The sequence below is a fragment of the Ovis aries genome, chromosome 20 (genome assembly GCF_016772045.2).
Source record: "Ovis aries strain OAR_USU_Benz2616 breed Rambouillet chromosome 20, ARS-UI_Ramb_v3.0, whole genome shotgun sequence".
NCBI classification, from domain to species: Eukaryota; Metazoa; Chordata; class Mammalia; order Artiodactyla; family Bovidae; genus Ovis; species Ovis aries.
Window position 1 is genome coordinate 3,253,410 of NC_056073.1, and position 17,877 is coordinate 3,271,286.

Genomic DNA, 17,877 nt, shown 5'->3' on the forward strand with positions numbered 1-17,877 from the left:
ACGTAAAGAACAGAGTTTTGGACACAGCGGGGGAAGGAGAGGGTGGCATGGTTTGAGAGCGTAGCACTGAAACATATATATTACCATATGTAAAACAGAGAGCTAGTGGGATCTGCTGCTGAGAACCTAGAGAGGCAGGGGTGGGATACTGTGGGAGGTGAGAAGGAAGTTCAAGAAGGAGGGAACATATGTATACCTATGGCTGATTCATGTTGATATATGGCAGAAACCATCACTATATTGTAAAGCAATTATCCTCCAACTAAAAATAAAAATTTAGAAAAAGGATATCATGAGCCCCACAAAAATAAAAATTTTTAAAAGAGCCTCCTCTATCCCAAAATTGGAAGTATTTTTCAGTGTATATTTATATGTGTATGTATATGTACGTGTGCTTGTGTATAAATATAACTTGTTAATGGTCTTTAGAGTAATAGCCTTAAAAGTTGTATTGTGTCTTCCTAAATTTCTATCATTAAGTATACACAATAGTTTGTGTAGTTGCTTATGAGATGCAACAGGAGGGGGGGACAGGAAATTCACATTCATACTAAGTACATTATGGTTCAAATGTGCTTTTCCAGTTAATCCTTACAATAACCCATGAAGTACTATTTTCATTATTTACTAATGAGAAAGCTAAAGTCTAGGTAAGTCAACAAAATCAGCCCCACCCTTTCAGCTGCACCCTCAGAAGACAGAGGGCTGCCATTCACCCAGCTTCATAGCTTTGGTGGGAAATCCTGTGCTCTTTTCGTCACTCTTCACCCATTTTATTTTGGTGCCAGCCGTGTAAAAGATAACCCCTAGTCTGACTTTCTACATTCTGATTAGAAGGTTCCAAACAAGAGCACTAAAAGCATTTACTAACTTATACACGTAACTTACCAATTTACACAATGGCCCCTACTTGAAGAACTCTAAGAAAATAAGCTGTAGTTCAAATGTGAGTTATAACTGAATTCAAAACAAGCTTGTTTAAATTGTTTGCTCAATAGAATAAAATTGTGATTCCACATAAAATTTTATGGGAATATACCTAATTGCAAAGGTATAGCATATTTGCAAATATCTTCCAAAAACCAGGAGAAGGAATGGGAAATATGATGTCCAGTAAGTTAAAAGTACTCAAACCCTTTTACCACTGTATTTCCAGTCATACTAAATCAAAATACACCATAGAAATTAGAACCACAACAAGATACCACATCACAGACACCCCTAGGATGGGTATTTTATAGACAGATAATAGTGCTGGCAAGGCTGTGAAGAAACGGGAGCCGTAGGAAGGCAAGCTGACACACTGTGCTGGGTAACAGTTTGCAGTTCTTTAAAAACTTAAGCATAATAACTGAATGGCCCGACAATTAGCTCATTAGAGAACTGAAAACATATGACCACACAAAGACTTGTACATTTGTTTCTGCCAACATTATTCACAACAGTCAAAAGTGGAAATAACCCACGTGTCCACCAGCTGAACTGACAAACAAAAGTGGCATATGTTCACACAATGGAATCTTATTTGGCAATAAAAAGGATGAAGTATTGACACAAGCTACAACATGGACGAGCCTTGAAAACACTATGGGAGGTAACGTCTGTTCACCCACAAGTGACGCTGAAGCACCCTTGGGCTTACAACATGTCCACCACCGCCCCCTGCACCAAGAGGGAGAAAGGCAGCAAGGTACCTGGGGACAGACCCACTAGCCTGAATGTCAAAAAAAAAAAGGCTAACCACTTGCTGTTCAAAGTGTGACCCAAAGACTAGAAGCACTGCCATTACTCAGAAGTTTGTTAGAAATCCTGACTCTAAGGCACAACATTAATCTGCACTTTAAATGACTGGTGTGCATTAAGATTTGAGAGGCACCAGTCCAGACAGAAGACACTGGAGACAAAAAGGGAAGGGCAGAAAGTCAAACATAAATTATGGACAGTTTCACAGTTCACTGAAGAACATCATCTTTATGAAACAGAATGCACAGCTAAGCAATCTTCTAGCGACCTCTTCTGGTTGATTTATGATACGCAATGACAGCCCCATGCACACTAGCTCATTTTGAGTCCTTGTGACGGACACTCCAAAGAATAAGCAATAAACAGTCTTTATTAAATACTGTATGGCAGGCCCTAAGTGCTTTATAACATGTTATGCTTTCTCTCAACAATTCTGGATGAAAGTGTAACAATTTCACTTTAGAGATAAAGAACTAAGCTCACAGATGTGCCGTAACTTGGTGAGAACACACAGTTAATAAACCTGATATGGAATCCAGGCTTGTCTAACACCAAAGACTTTGCTGTTTCACCATACTGCCTCCAGGAAAGCTGAACATTACAAACTTACTTCCCAGAGAGATGGCAAAAGGGAGGGCAAAAGAGCATGGAAGGAGCAACTCCTAGAAAGAACGGAAAACTAATGAACTTCGGGAAAACACAAATGAGAGTGAGTATTCATAAATTTTAAAGGTTAAAATGCCTATTCAGATTTATTGAAGGAAAAGGATGAATATACTTACAGCATGGAATTTAAAAAAAACATGCCCTGAAGGAGTTCTAGTTCTGAAAAGGGGAGAATACTAACGACTCAGTGCAAACGATTCAAAACAGTGTGATGAAGCTGCACCTTTCCCCTTCTCTCCCCCAGCCTGGATCAGGACACTCAACAGGTCTACCACTTCTTTCTTCATGGTGTCTTCTGGGTCCACTTTAATGTCTTTATTCTAAATACCCTTATCTAAGTAAACTCTTCTCTCACCTCAAACCTGCATTACTGCCAAACTCACCTAAACTGGTCTCCTTGTCCGTACCTTTGACTCCACCCTCAACACGGGTGCCATTCCAATACTACTCGGTCTCTGGTGTCCACCCCTCCCCCAAAATGGAGAAGGACTTCGGTTCTAGAATTAAAGCACTCTAACTCTGAAGACATAAGCATTCTTCTCATCAGATCACATCCTACAGTGGTGCCAGGACCTGCCCAATATCAAGTTTAAATCCTGGAGCTGTGCAGTCCAGTTATGACTTGAGTTGGGATTCCCCAGGACCACCCCCAGGGCTAGGGGTTTGGCTGGGACTTACAGAACTTGGGGGACAGTCATACTCATGGCTGTAATTTATTAGAGCAAAAGGAAACCAAGCGGAAAGGCACACTGGGCAGAGCCCAGAGGAACTAGCTTTAAGATTCCAAAGATCCTCTCCATGGAGACAAACAGAACACACTTGACAATTAATACCACCTTAAAGACTCAGCGCCTGCCGTGCGTGATTCAAGTCAAGCTAGGGCAAAAACCACCACAATACTGTAAAAATGATCCACAAACTGCAGAACAATTATGCCAAAGAAATTCCTGCACTGTTAAGAAAGGGCTAGGACCCACAACAGATTCTCCAGCCCGGGGATCTGGCAAAGGGACTAAGAACCCACAGGGAATTTGACTTTGGAGGCTAGTGGGATTTGATTATACAACTTATACTGGACTAGGGAAACAGACTCTTGGAGGGTACAAACAGAACTTGTGCACACCAGGACCCAGGAGAAAGGAGCACTGACCCATCAGGAGACGGACCTAGACTTGCCTGCAAGTGTCCAGGAGTCTCCGGCGGAGGTATGGGTCGGTGGTGGCCTAGTGCAAGGTCAGTGGCGCTGAACACAACAGAGCATGCACAAGACAAGGCAGAGGAACCAGAGATCAAACTGCCAACACCCGCTGGGTCACTGAAAACCCAGGACTTCCAAAAAACCATCTATTTCTGCTTTACTGACAATGCCAAAGCCTTTGTGTGGATCACAATAAAACGGAAAATTCTTCAGGAGATGGGAATACCAGACCACCTGACCTACCTCTTGAAAAATCTGTACGCAGGTCAGGAGGCACAATTAGAACTGGACATGGAACAACAGACTGGTTCCAAATAGGGAAAGGAATATGTCAAGGCTGTATATTGTCACCCTGCTTATCTAACTTATATGCAGAGTACATCATGAGAAACGCTGGACTGGAGCAAGCACAAGCTGGAATCAAGACTGCCGGGAGAAATATCAATAACCTCAGATATGCAGATGACACCACTCTTATGGCAGAAAAAGAAGAAGAACAAAAGAGCCTCTTGATGAAAGTGAAAGAGAGTTAAAAAGTTGGCTTAAAGCTCAACCTTCAGAAAACGAACATCATGGCATCCGGTCCCATCACTTCATGGCAAATAGATGGGGAAACAGTGGAAACAGTGTCAGACTTTATTTTGGGGGGCTCCAAAATCACTGCAGATGATGACTGCAGCCATGAAATTAAAAGATGCTTGCTCCATGGAAGAAAAGTTATGAGCAAACTAGACAGCATATTAAAAAGCAGAGACATTACTTTGCCAACAAAGATCTGTCTAGTCAAAGCTATGATTTTTTCCAGTAGCCATATATGGATGTGAGAGTTGGACTATAAAGAAAGCTGAGCACCAAAGAATTGATACTTTTGAACTGTGGTGTTGGAGAAGACTCTTGAGAGTCCCTTGGACTGCAAGGAGAGCCAACCAGACCATTCTAAAGGAAATCAGTTCTGAATATTCACTGGAAGGACTGATGCTGAAGCTGAACCTCCAATACTTTGGCCACCTGATGCGAAGAACTGACTCACTGGAAAAGATTCTGATGCTGGGAAAGACTGAAGGCAGGAAGAGAAGGGGACAACAGCGGATGAGATGGTTGGATGGCATCACCAACTCAATGGACATGAGTTTGAGCCAGCTCTGGAAGTTGGTGATGGACAGGAAAGCCTGGCGTGCTGCAGTCCATGGGGTCGCAAAGAGTCTGAGTGACTGCACTGACTGAGGGCAAAAACTACCACAATATTGTAAGGAAATTATCCTCAAATTAAAATTAATTAGTTGATTTTTGAAAAGAGTTCAAATTTTTAAATAAGAGTTCAAAAAAAAAAAAAAAAAGACTCAGTGCCCAGGGGGTTAGGTCTTACCTGCCTAGTACAGACCAAAATGCTATAACCCCACACGGAAAGCACGTGTTCAGCATAAACTACACCACCTGCACCTACAGTTCAGGCACAAAGAGCCACTCATCAGAGACTCTTTGGGAAACTGCCAATTTCAAGTTCCCAGACAGCTCGGTGCCAACCTCACAAGCAAGTCCATCTAGGGATGGAGTCTCGGGCCTGCTGTGTACCCTGCTCTCTGCACCGGCCCCATTCCCTACTTGCTGTTCTCTGCAGGCTCCTTTCCACACCTTGTCCTTTCCATCTTTCTGAATCCAAGCCTGGAAGACCACTTCTCCTCCGCAGGGCTCTGCCAACTTTTCCAGCTTCTTCTGTCCCCTTCCTCTGAACCTGTTTCCTCTGACGATTACCATTATGGCTTATTCATTCTAGAGCACATGGATTCCCCTCATACTACAGCCACTCGTCAGGGTTCAACAAGACACAGGCTCCCCAAAACTAACGATGGAGCAGACGGCAAACTGACTGCCAGGAGGCACGTCTACTCGAGGAACAGAGAACTCAATCAGAGACAGCTGAGAGCACGAGTCTCCACTCTGTGTGAACCTACACAGGATCCAGGGCATTATTGACATGACTTGCAAGACCAGGTCACAGACTAGTGAATTCTGAAAATATGGCTTAAAGAAAAACCTTACTAGTCTTTGGACATTAGCGTTTTACTATTTCAAAACCTAATATTTACTCAGCAAATACCTGAAGTATCAATCTTTTCATAGGTTTTTAGCTACAAGGGTATTTAAGGTGTTATTGTTTATAATGACAGAAAACTTTAAACTAATACATCTAATAGGAAATTAAAAGAGAGGCTTCTCAGGTGGCTCAGTGGGAAAGAATCCACACTGCCAATGCAGGAGACACAGGTTTGATCCCTGATCCAAGAAGATCCCACATGCCGCAGAGTAACTCACCCAGTGGCCAGCTACAGCGACAGAGCCTGTGCTCTAGGACCCGGGATCACAGTCACTCAGCCCATGCTCTGCAATTCCTGAAGCCCCTGCACCCAAGGGCCCATGCTTTGTAGCAAGTGAAGCACCACAGTGAGAAGCCCGCACGCTACAGAAAACCCACGCAGCAACAAAGACCAGCACAGCCAACCACAAGTAAATAAATATCGTCATACAGAAAACCCACACAGCAGTGAAGACCAGCACAGCCAATCACTAATAAATAAGTAAATAAATTATCGTCATACAGAATGCCATTCACTTATTTTAAATGTACATACTGATTCAACATTTAAACATTTATGCTTATAACACACTGCTGTTTTAAATTATGAAATAATTTAGAAACCTTATCTTATATAAAAATATTTATGTATGGAGAAATAACAGAAATATATATATAAATGTTAATAATGCTTATCTCTATAGTGACATTAGAGTGATTTCCCAGTGGTTGCCATGGGGGAGAGGGGGTGGAGACGGGATGGATTGGGAGTTTAAGGTTAGTAAATGCAAATTATAATACTTAGAATAGATAAACAAGGTCCTACTGAATAGCACAGGGAACTATATTCAATATACTGAGATAAACAATAATGGAAAAGAATATGCAAAGAAATGTCTATATATGTATAACTAAATACTCTGCTGCACAACAGACATTAACACAACACTGTAAATCAACTATACTTTAATAAATTTTTTTAAAGGGGGTTTCTTATTTCCTTGCTTTTTGTTAGCATTTTAAAACTTTTCCAGAGTGAAAATATCACGTAATTAACATTTTGTAACATTAATAAGTCAGATACCTGCTAATAATATCAAGTTTGATAAACACTTATTACAGGGCTCTTTACTACACTGAATTTGCTAATAGTATGAATCAATCTCATGTCCCTTGAGATTTCACACAATGTGAGTCATGTAACACAACCTTTTAAATACCTGATCTCCTAATACCAGCACTGATAAAGGATCATCACTGACTACATGGCTCCGACATGTCAACCAGTACTGAACAGCAGTGTCCTTAAGAATACCATTCTGATATCATGTGATTTACTCACAGAACATCTTGAACAAAGTAAGTCAATTTCATACAGCAATTCAATAAATAGAGTTTCAATGATAATCTTTAGGACTGTTAGCTTTCAGCTATCAGGGTTAACTGCCCACAACAACGTTTCAAATCATTTCATTTATCACAGACAATCACAATTTTGATCCTTAGGTGCATCACTATGGACTGCAAGCTTAAGAACAGCAAGAAAACACCCCACGGATCTCTAGAAAAAGAATACCTATTCTTACCTTAGGACATGTTCTTACCTTAGCAAAAAGGTGATCCCTATACTGTTGCTGAGTAACAAAATTTTTATAACATACTACACAAGCAAAGGAGCTGACGGAAGGTCCATGCAGGGTAATTGTTGGATCACACGGAGAGTGGTCGAACCTACTTGGCAAAACAGAGGTGAAATTAGAAAATCTGACATATTCTAGAGGCAGCACTAAGTTGCTTCATTTGTTAAGTTAGACACACATATTCAAGTGTTTACACTTCTTCTACTGAAGTATTAAATAACGTTCTTTATATTCAAGAAATATCAAGTGGTTCTCGTATACCATGCTATCTCTTGAAACAGTGACCAACAGCTTAAAATTTCAAAAAAGTACTCAAGATACAATAAAATGGATTTAAGCATATTTCGCCAAATTGGTTAACTTCCAGTCTGAAAACTGTACAGCCATTATCCATTTCTTCTTGCAAGGAACAAAATAAAACTCAGAAATAATTGTAAATGAATCACTAGAATAATAATGTAATGTCAAGCTTTCTGGTACACACCTATTTCCTAAAAATGGCTTTTAATCCTTTTAATGTCATTTTAATCATTTAACAAATTTGTGTCATTGAAAACTGCCTCAAAGACTTTTTAAAAATTAAAAACACTTAAAATACAGTTATCTGTAGAATACTGAACCCCTCTCCAGAAGGCTCTCACAGCAGGGTCAGGCATAAGCAGGGTGAGACATCTGGAGAGGGTCGAGAGCCCCAAACTCTCAACTCCCCTCTTCAAACTATAAGAAGGGGAGACTACGAAGGTGAGGACTATTTAACTCCTTTAATATTGCCTTCTCTTGATATTTACTTTCTCAAGCTCTACTATTCAAAATTCAGTAAATCATGGCTCTCATAAATAAAACATTTATTATTAACTTTGCTACACTTGGTTTGCCTTTAGCATTTACTTTGCAATGACATATTATCTTTCTTTGGGCTAGCCCACATATCTGTAAATGCTTTGTGTCTCTTAAAATTTGCTAACGGACTGAATTTCTGTAAAACTGATCCAAATGTACATCAATGCAAAGAGTCTGGTCAGAATTTTATGAAACATATTAGGACTGAATATCACTAGAATAATCTGACTTCAAGCCTCCTAGGAAGCCTAAGAAATGTAAATTACCGTAGGAGTTTGGAATATAAAGCTACAATCACAATGGCAGAGGTGCCTCATGCTCTCAGTTCACCTTTAGCACCCACTGTTCTGAACATCACACTTACCTTTTCAAATGTCCTAAGAGAAGGTGCCCATTATCAAATTCCTTGTTACAGTGCATTATGGGACATGAAATTGGTTTCCCAGATGCTCGAATTTGGCTTCCTCTTCGGAATGAACCTTTTGTTCCAGAATTAATTGTGCCTGTTTTGAGTCCTGTATCATCAGAATATAAACTCTTAAGTTCCTATTTCAGGTAACTGTCCTTTGGAGTGGTAATCAAAATTATGAAAAAACAACAGAAAAACACTGCTGCTGCTGCTGCTGCTGCTAAGTCGCTTCAGTCGTGTCCAACTCTGTGCGACCCCATAGACGGCAGCCCACCAGGCTCCCCCGTCCCTGGGATTCTCCAGGCAAGAACACTGGAGTGGGTTGCCATTTCCTTCTCCAATGCATGAAAGTGAAAAGTGAAAGTGAAGTCGCTCAGTTGTGTCCGACTCTTATCGACCCCATGGACTGCAGCCCACCAGGCTCTTTCGTCCATGGGATTTTCCAGGCAAGAGTACTGAAATGGGGTGCCATCGCCTTCTGGGCAGCATCAAATGGGTGATCCTACTAGTAATTAAGTGCTTACAAACTTTCTTACAAAAGATATAACAACCTACAAATAAATAGCTATTTGGGACAAGGAAAGCCATTAAGATCTCCAAGTAATATTATCTTGAGGAAAAGAACTGTTCCCGTGAGTTCAACAGCCAAGAAATGTCAGAGATGGACTCTTTCAGAAAACCAGTTGCTCTACAACCACTGTACCTGCCTCCCTTCTGTTCATTTATATAAGCTGACAAAGATTTTTTCTTCTAATTCTTATTTTCTCTTTTAAGTATCTTACACACATTATAAGGTTCAGTTATACAGGCTGTAACTGAGACGGGATGGGAATGGGGAGGACAAGGAGAATGCCTTCACCAGTCCTTTTATCTGGTGAAGATTATCCCTTTCCATCATAATCTTGGTCTTACAGTCACACAACTTTCCAGCCTCAGCCAAATTCTGTTTCCAGGCAAACTCCCAATGCATGTTGTACAGTGAAAAATTTAGAGTTAAGTTCTATAAACAAAGAATTTTAAAAGTGCTAGGAGGATTCTGATACATAGTTTGATTATTATTATTTCTTATAACTTGTTTCACTCAAATACTTTGAATACTTCATATAACAAAAAATTGTGTATTTATCTTTATGGCAATTTCTACCAAGTCCTTAAGCATTTAACTGGAATAAAATGTTATACCTTCAACATCATCTAGTTAAGATCCCCAAATGGTTATCTATGTTGAAGGTTTCAATGCTCTTCTGTTTATGGAAGAAATGGCTCTATTAAATGCTGTCAAAATGCTTATAAATGTGTTCTATCAATAAAAAAGGACTAATACAGCATTAATCATATTCAAAGAAAAATTAATGACAATACACCTTTTTTTGCTTTCATTTTTTAATGCAGTCAGAATTAAGACTAATTTTTACTGTCCATCCACATCCCAGGTGTTGCCTATTATGACCTTTACTTAGCCATAGAGGTTCTAGATAAAAATTAAAGTGGAGAAAGCAATCAATTAGAAGAAAATAAGCTTTATCCAGGGAAAGGCAAAATACAGAGAGATTTAAACAGCTCTTTTCCTTAAATAGTATAGCGTGTTGTTTTTAAATGACTAAGTATTCAAATGTGTGGAAACTGGTCTAACTATAAATATCTATAAAAAAGTTGGATTTCCAAAGCTTGAATAATTATAATGTCCTTACACTACTTCTAATCAAAGAACTGAATTATAATGGCTGGATACTTTGGAATAGATTGAATGGAGTCCCTTAATGCTATTGAGAAGTAGAATCTCACTTTTTATAATTGATAGCAAAAAGACATCTCTGTTTTCCCCAGCTCTCCGCTCCTCAAAGAAATGGCACCACAGCAAGTACAGCCCAGTGCTAAAGCCACTATGCCAGCAAGAGCCCCCTAACTCTTCAGTGCTACAGTGTGGCACGGACCAAGCAAGAAGATAAAACCACCACATAAAAAGAATGTAACTAAAGACCTTAATTCACAGCACAAGCTTATCAGCCGCCAATGAACCAGGTGTGACCTGAAGTGATCTACAGTACCACATCTTGACAAGAATTATAAAGACAGCTAACTGAGTCATCTGTTCCCACTTGATCCACTCAGAAAAATATATACTCAGATGTTCATGAATTCAATTTACAGTGAATTAAAATATTCTGAAACTCCAGTACTTTGGCCACCTCATGTGAAGAGTTGACTCACTGGAAAAGACTCTGATGCTGGGAGGGATTGGGGGCAGAAGGAGAAGGGGACGACAGAGGATGAGATGGCTGGATGGCATCACCGACTCAATGCACGTGAGTTTGAGTGAACTCCGGGAGATGGTGATGGACAGAGAGGCCTGGCGTGCTGCGATTCACGGGGTCACAAAGAGTCGAACACAAGTGAGCGACTGAACTGATCTGAACTGAACTGAAAATATTCTGACAACCTGAAAGCCAGAGATTAGGCCTAAAGGGATATATTACTGACCCAACAATCATTCTAGACAAGACTTGAAAGCGTTAGATTCATATGAGAGAAACAATTTTACAAGAGATCTTGTAAGCCTTGTAGTTCTATACCATTTTTGTATCAAAATCTTCCCAAATCTACAGATACCCTCTAGAAGTGAGGCCCAAACATGTATTTAAGACTCCCAAGTGATTCTGATATAGCTAAAGACAGCAATTTTCAAGTAAACTTTTCTCAAGTAGGTTTGGAATACCAAACAATTCTTTTGTTTAGTTGAATGACAGTCACATTTGGAACATGGTTCTAGGCTTCCTTTCTGTGTTCATATGCAAATATTCATTGCCCACTCTGGTATAATATTCAACCAACACTTACTGGACATCTCCGTGCAGAGCCTTCTTCTTAGGCACTGACACTAAAAAAATTAATTAGGCTTAGCCTCTGTCTCCATAACATATAAATCTAGTAAAAGACACAGATATGTAAACATATCAATCCAACACAACAGGGTAAAAACTATAGGCAAAAAGTGAATAAAACACTGTGGCATCAAAGACAACTGGGCAATCAAACTTAGGCAGACTAAAAAACCTAGCACCCTCTAGTACTGAATGTAGTACTTACTTGTCTGTGGCTAACCACACGGGCAAGTAAGAAAAAGTTAAAGGCATTTAAGAGGGAGGATAGGGCAAGGGGGGAGTTTGCCAGGCACAAACATACTGGGAGATAAGAAGGAAATGCAGTGTCAGGGAGTAGCCAAGTGTCAAAATACCTATAAATTATTGGAATTATTTTAAAAGTGGCAATTTTATTCTGTTCAAAGAAAAGCGCTCTGAAAACTACAGAACAAGATATCCAGGTTCAAAGTTGAGCACTGCATACAAAGATTATTTCTAAGACTTTTTGCAACTAAACTTTTGGCTGGATTAAATCCACAGCTAAGGTTTCTGTGAGTAAGCCAAGCCTCTAAGGGCTCAGTGGGTCTTGTACAAGACAGGCTAGAAAAGCTGCCATGATGGGACTATCCTGAAAGTGTTAGTTGCTCAGTCATGTCTGACTCTTTGCAACCCCATGGACTGTAGCCTGCCAGGCTCCACTTTCCATGGGATTCTCCAAGCAAGAATACTGGAGAGGGTTGCCATTCCCTATCCAAGTGATCTTCCCAACCCAGGGATCGAATCCAAGTCTCCCACATTGCAAGCAGATTCTTTACTGTCTGAACCACCAGGGAACCCCAAGGGACTGTCCTACTGACTCAAAAATTTTACCAAATTATCTGGTGGAAGGAAAATGCTCCACAGTAATTCTTCCAGGAATCTCAGGTCTGTAGAGTTATTAATGAAGAAGCTACCCACTGCTTTAGATGAGCCTCCAATGTCAACACTTCCAACAAAATATCTACACAAGTTGCATGGACAAATAAATAAGTAAATGCTAATCATTTCTATCTCAGCTTAAATTCATTTCCTTACAGAATCCTGACCTCAAAAAACCTGTTACACACCTTCACATAGCCTCACATAGTACTATTTCATGTAGGACACACATGAATGAATAAATGAGCAATATCTAATCAGCTCAAGGATCACTTTTATTCAAAATACACTTTTGCCAAAATAGGAAGACAACTGGTAGGTAAAGCAGGCCTCCAGTTAAGTAAATTTCAATACTTTATACACTTACTAGCAACTGACTAAACAGACACAATGCCTTAGGGCTTCAGGGAAGCCTCTGGTCTCTAAAGAATACCTGGCATTTTTAACCACTGGTCCACACACAGTCTGGCTGCTTCTGTATCAGAATGTCCTTGAATAAATTCCAATTCTTGTAGCCCATGAGCATGCTGAAAATCGATTTTTTCCTAAAGATATTAAGAAAAAAAATCAATTAAACTGTGATTACTAATCTTGTTTCCTTAAGAAAATGAGTTTGTCACAACAGTGATCAGAAAATACTGATTATCCTTTATACCTGTAACTCCAAGTCTAGAACTCTATCCTAAGGAGCTAAGTCAAACCAAAGTTTCCTGCTCTAAATAAGATGTTGATCCCAATGTCATCTATATTTGCACAAAGTTTGCAACAACTTAATCTCCAACAACAGGGTACTGTTTAAGTAAATTATGGTGTGTACATTTCATGAAAGTCATTAGAAACACTAACCAAACTTTTCAATGAATTAGGAATATACTTTTGATATCAAGTATGTTACCAAATAGTATTAAATGAATAGGGTCAAATATAAGCAAAGATTATTTCAAGCGATATGTAACTCTGCCTGCAGAGAGGGAAAAAGGCAGACGATAAATATGATAAATGTCAATGGTTATCTCTGGAATGGAAATACGAATGATTATTTTCATCCTTACATTTTAAAACACTTTTTTTCAAATGTTCCACATGTAGTCTAAAGTATACAGAAGCCTATTAAATATTTGTTCAATGAACAGTGTAAGAGCAGACCCTCATTAGTACTTAACATGTACCAGTACAAAACATCTACTCCATCTAGATCAAAGATTTTTTCCATAAAGGGCCACAGGATAAATATTTAAGGCTCTGCAGCCCATACAGTCTCTTTTGCAACTACTCAACTCTGCTGCTGCAGCACAAACACAGCCATAGATAATATGTAAACAAATGGGCATGGCTATGTTCCAATAAAACTTTATTTACAAGAACAGGCAGTGGTCCAGTGCCAACTACTAAACTAGATGCTTTAGACTTTTACAGTCTCTAAATCTTTCTGGTTATGTTACTGATGAATCTATTTGCATACTCTAATCATGCTGTATCTATAGGTTGGTACAAAAGTAATTGTGGTTTCAGACCATGAATTTTAAATCATTATAATTAGGCTCAACACATCTTTATTAATCAAAATAGGAATGATTACAATCAACACATTTTTGCCAACAAGAAATGTTTATTCCTATAGCGTAAAAATCCATGCTTTGGGATTCAACAAACTCTTGGGAAACATTTTCTGCCTCTTGCTGTTGTGGAAGTGTTTTCGCTGCAAAAAGTTGTTGAGATGCTTGAAGAAAGTGGTAGTCGGTTGGTGAGGCATCAGGTGAATATGGTGGATGAGGCAAAACTTTGTAGCCAATTAGTTCAACTTTTGAAGTGCTGGTTGTGCAATGTATAGTCCAATGTTGTCATGGAGAAGAACTGGACCCCTTTCTGTTGACCAATGCTGGTGCCAGGCACTGCAGTTTTCGGTGCATCTCATTGATTTGCTAAGCATACTTCTAAGATGGAAGGTTTCACTGGGATTGAGAAAGCTGTAGTGGATCAGACTGGCAGCAGACTACCAAACAGTGATCATGACATTTTTTTGGTGCAAGCTGGACTTTGGGAAGTGCTTTGGAGCTGCTTCTCAGCCCAACCACTAAGCTGGTCGTCACTGGTTGTCATAAAAATCCACTTTTCATTGCATGTCATAATCCAATCCAGAAGTGATTCATTGTTATTGCATAGAATAAGAGAAGACACTTCAAAGCAACAATATTTTTTATTTGGTCAGCTCACGAGGCACCCACTTTATTGAGCTTTTTCACCTCTCCAATTTGCTTCAGATGCTGAACGACCATAAAACTGTCCATGTTGAGCTCTTCAGCAACTTGTGTAGTTGTAAGAGGATCAGCTTCAATAAAGGCTCTCAGTTGGTCACTGTCAACTTTCGTTGGCTGGCCACTACACTCCTCATCTTCAAGGCTCTGGTCTTCTCTGCAAAACTTCTCGAATCAGCACTGCACTATACGTTCGTTAGCAGTTCCTGCACCAACTGCGTTGTCGATGTTACAAGTTGTCTCTGCTGCTTAATGAACCGTTTGAACTCGAGTAAGAAAATCGCTTGAATTTGCTTTTAGTCTAATATCATTTTCCAGTCTAAATACATATAAAATAAACAGTAAGATATCAGAAAAAAAATATAGTAGGAAATGTGCATTAAAATGATGCATAACATAACCACATTTGTTTAAGAATGTATTTCAATATCAAATGGCAACATTCAACAATGCAAAACTGCAATTACTTTTGCACCAACCTAATAACAATTAACGCTTATTAACCACTTACCATGTGCCAGGCACTATTCTTAAAGCATCTTAGATCTTATTTTCTCAATAACTCTGTAAGATGGGTACCAGTATGGTTCCCATTTTATAATGGGAAAACTGAGGCATAGGAAGATCAAATAAATTGCACAAGGACAAATAACAATGCCAGATTTAAACTTTCATTCTCTAATCTGATTCTAGAACTCATGCACTTAACCAGTATACCATACTGTATCTCAAAAAGGTTTTTATATCCTTAAAAAGAAATAACAAAGCCACAAACGCTAGATTTGCAAGAAACAGACCTGGATACTGAATGACCTTGTTAGCAATGTAACAGGATCTTCTGTCAGCACAGTTAAGAGTGCGACAGGGAGATTCAAGATTGTAATCAGAAAAAAAATCAGCTACACAACACTGTTCTAAGTATAGCCATAGAGTACTAATTCTCCAAAGATGCTCATATGCATTATATAGCTATTCCTATACATGTTAGGGGCACATCCTCTCTTGTGAGTCATTTTAACTCCTGGAATATCAACAAGCAAAGCTGGTAACTGGTCAACTAGTCAAGCACAACACATTATCTCTGAAAGTGATTTATACAATGAAGATTTTAATAGATTAAAAAAAAAATTTCTGTCTAAAAAGATGGACAATACACTTTAACAGTGAGACACCAAAAATCAAAAGGCCTAGACGAGCTGGAAGACGTTTTCTTCTATACTCTGTAGTCAGAGTTAACACCTACCACAATTCTTCAAGAATTAGTTTTATTATCTTTCTTTCTAGGTAGTTAATTTTGTTTTTTGTTTTCTGTCATCTATCAATATTTTTTTTAATAAGCTGTATATAAAGGAGAACCAAATTTTCAAAAAATCATGAATGGATAGCAAGCAAAGAGCTACAGAACCTGTGTGAGTCACTTTCTAAGAAAGAAATCCAGAAAATTGCATTCTTTAAAATTGGGTAAGCAAGAATTTCAGTTTTAAAAAACTTTCTCCAACAACAAGCTAAAATCTTTAACACAATGAATGAACGTTTGCAAAGGTAAAAGCTGAAACTATCCTTGAGAAAAACCCTTGCTGTCACAGCAACTACTCTGAACTCACCACAGAAGCAGTGAGCATCACTGAGGAAATGGGTAGAAAAAGAGGATATCTTGATAACCACTCCTCTCTCAGAGACTTTCCCCATACACACACACTTAATGTAATTTGCGGAAAGAAGCTTCCTTAAAAATGAATACTGTCTCTGTCAGGAAAGAAATAATCTTTTTTTTAAAAAATATCACTAATGTATTAAGCATTTTAAACGTACAATTAGAATACTATCCTCTAGTTTAATTGGCATTACATTATGAAGTATTAATAAAAGTCCCCAAACAAAGGTACTTCTAAATTCAAAGATTAAGGTATTTTACATTAGATTAAGGAGATACTAAAACAAAGGTGACAGAAATATATAAATTCCTTTATAATAACCAACGGAACAAGGAAGCAAAAACATACATGGTAAAATTATGCTGTGATTTGTACTTCCATTTTTAAACTCCCAAGAGAAAGTTTTTTTACCCAATTGTCCAAAATTTTACTCTAATAGACATCTGGCAGTATTGGGAGAGTTCTCTAAGGTAATTTCATTTGGTAACCTTCTATAAAGCAAGTCAAAGTTTGAAATGGTTTATATCATGCAAGATTCTAAATCAGGCTTCATCTTCTACTGCCGTAATTCAATAATCGAAGGAAGAGGGTGAAGTGAAAGTGGTCTGGCTCTACTGCGTAGAAAATAAACTTTAACAGCTTGTATCTACAGAAGCCCTGATAAACTGTGATAAAGTAACTAGAAACTTATATAATCCCATGAATTTAAATTCCCAAAATAAAGTCCACTCAAGTCTACTTTTTCTTTTTTTTTTTGGTCTGTATACATATATGATCAAAATCCAACAAACAGAAACAGATATAAAAAGCCATCATGAACTACTACTAAATCATGAGCAGATTTCATGCTGAACTTATATCCAATTATGTGTCTTTTGATTACATAAGTATCTATTTAACTTTCTTACAAACAATTCTATAATCTGGTAAAACATCAATGAAAGCAGCCACATACCCTGAATGCCCTATTCTTTTCTTCTTTCTGCTGTTTCTCCACTTCAACATGGCGGGCTAGGCGTGCCAGAGTCAAGGCGACTTTATCCTTCTGATGGTCAATATGGTCTTTATGCTTATCCTATAATTGAAAACAATTTTATTCCTTTTAGCTAACAAAATTAGCTTTGGGATTACATATATCCATTTACTGAAGAGTTACTAAAGAACCATTTACAGAATTTCCCTGGCAGTCCAATGGTTAAGACTCTGTGCTTCCACTGCAGGGGGCATGGGTTTGATCCCCAGTCAGGAAGCTAAGAGTCCGCATGCCATGTAGTACAGCCAAAAAACTAAAAAGAACCACTTACTTTTTTAAATTTAATTTTTATTTTATATTGGGGCATAGGTGATTTACAATGTTGTGTTAGTTTCAGGTATACAACAAAGTGATTCATTTATACATATACAAATATCCATTCTTTTCAGATTCTTTTTCCATATAGGTTGTTACAAAATACTGAGTTCCCTGTGTTACACAGCAGCTCCTTGTTGATTAAGGAACTATTTACTTTTAATATTATCAAATTTCTAAGAACTTGTCTTGTTTATGTGTAAATTGTGGTAGTCTGCAGGACAGCTAATCACCAACCAGCACCTTTGATTTTCACAAAGTTATATAACC

At 38.5% G+C, this 17,877-nt stretch overlaps 1 protein-coding gene across 5 annotated transcripts in view; it reads right to left on the reverse strand.

The window, feature by feature from the left end:
- Positions 1 to 17,877, reverse strand: part of ZNF451 (zinc finger protein 451) — a 98,527-nt gene that overhangs the window by 51,960 nt on the left and 28,690 nt on the right. For 4 of the 5 annotated variants that reach the window (XM_027959110.3, XM_027959108.3, XM_027959109.3 and 1 more), the window contains exons 4-7: positions 17,215 to 17,334; positions 12,783 to 12,894; positions 8,526 to 8,676; positions 7,286 to 7,412 (exon numbers count right to left, since the gene is read on the reverse strand). In XM_027959110.3, coding sequence (XP_027814911.2) covers positions 7,286 to 7,412; positions 8,526 to 8,676; positions 12,783 to 12,894; positions 17,215 to 17,334 — 510 coding nt within the window. Of the gene's footprint in view, positions 1 to 7,285; positions 7,413 to 8,525; positions 8,677 to 11,408; positions 11,498 to 12,782; positions 12,895 to 17,214; positions 17,335 to 17,877 lie in introns of those variants that run through there. The other variant, XM_042237019.2, reaches the window with a different exon arrangement.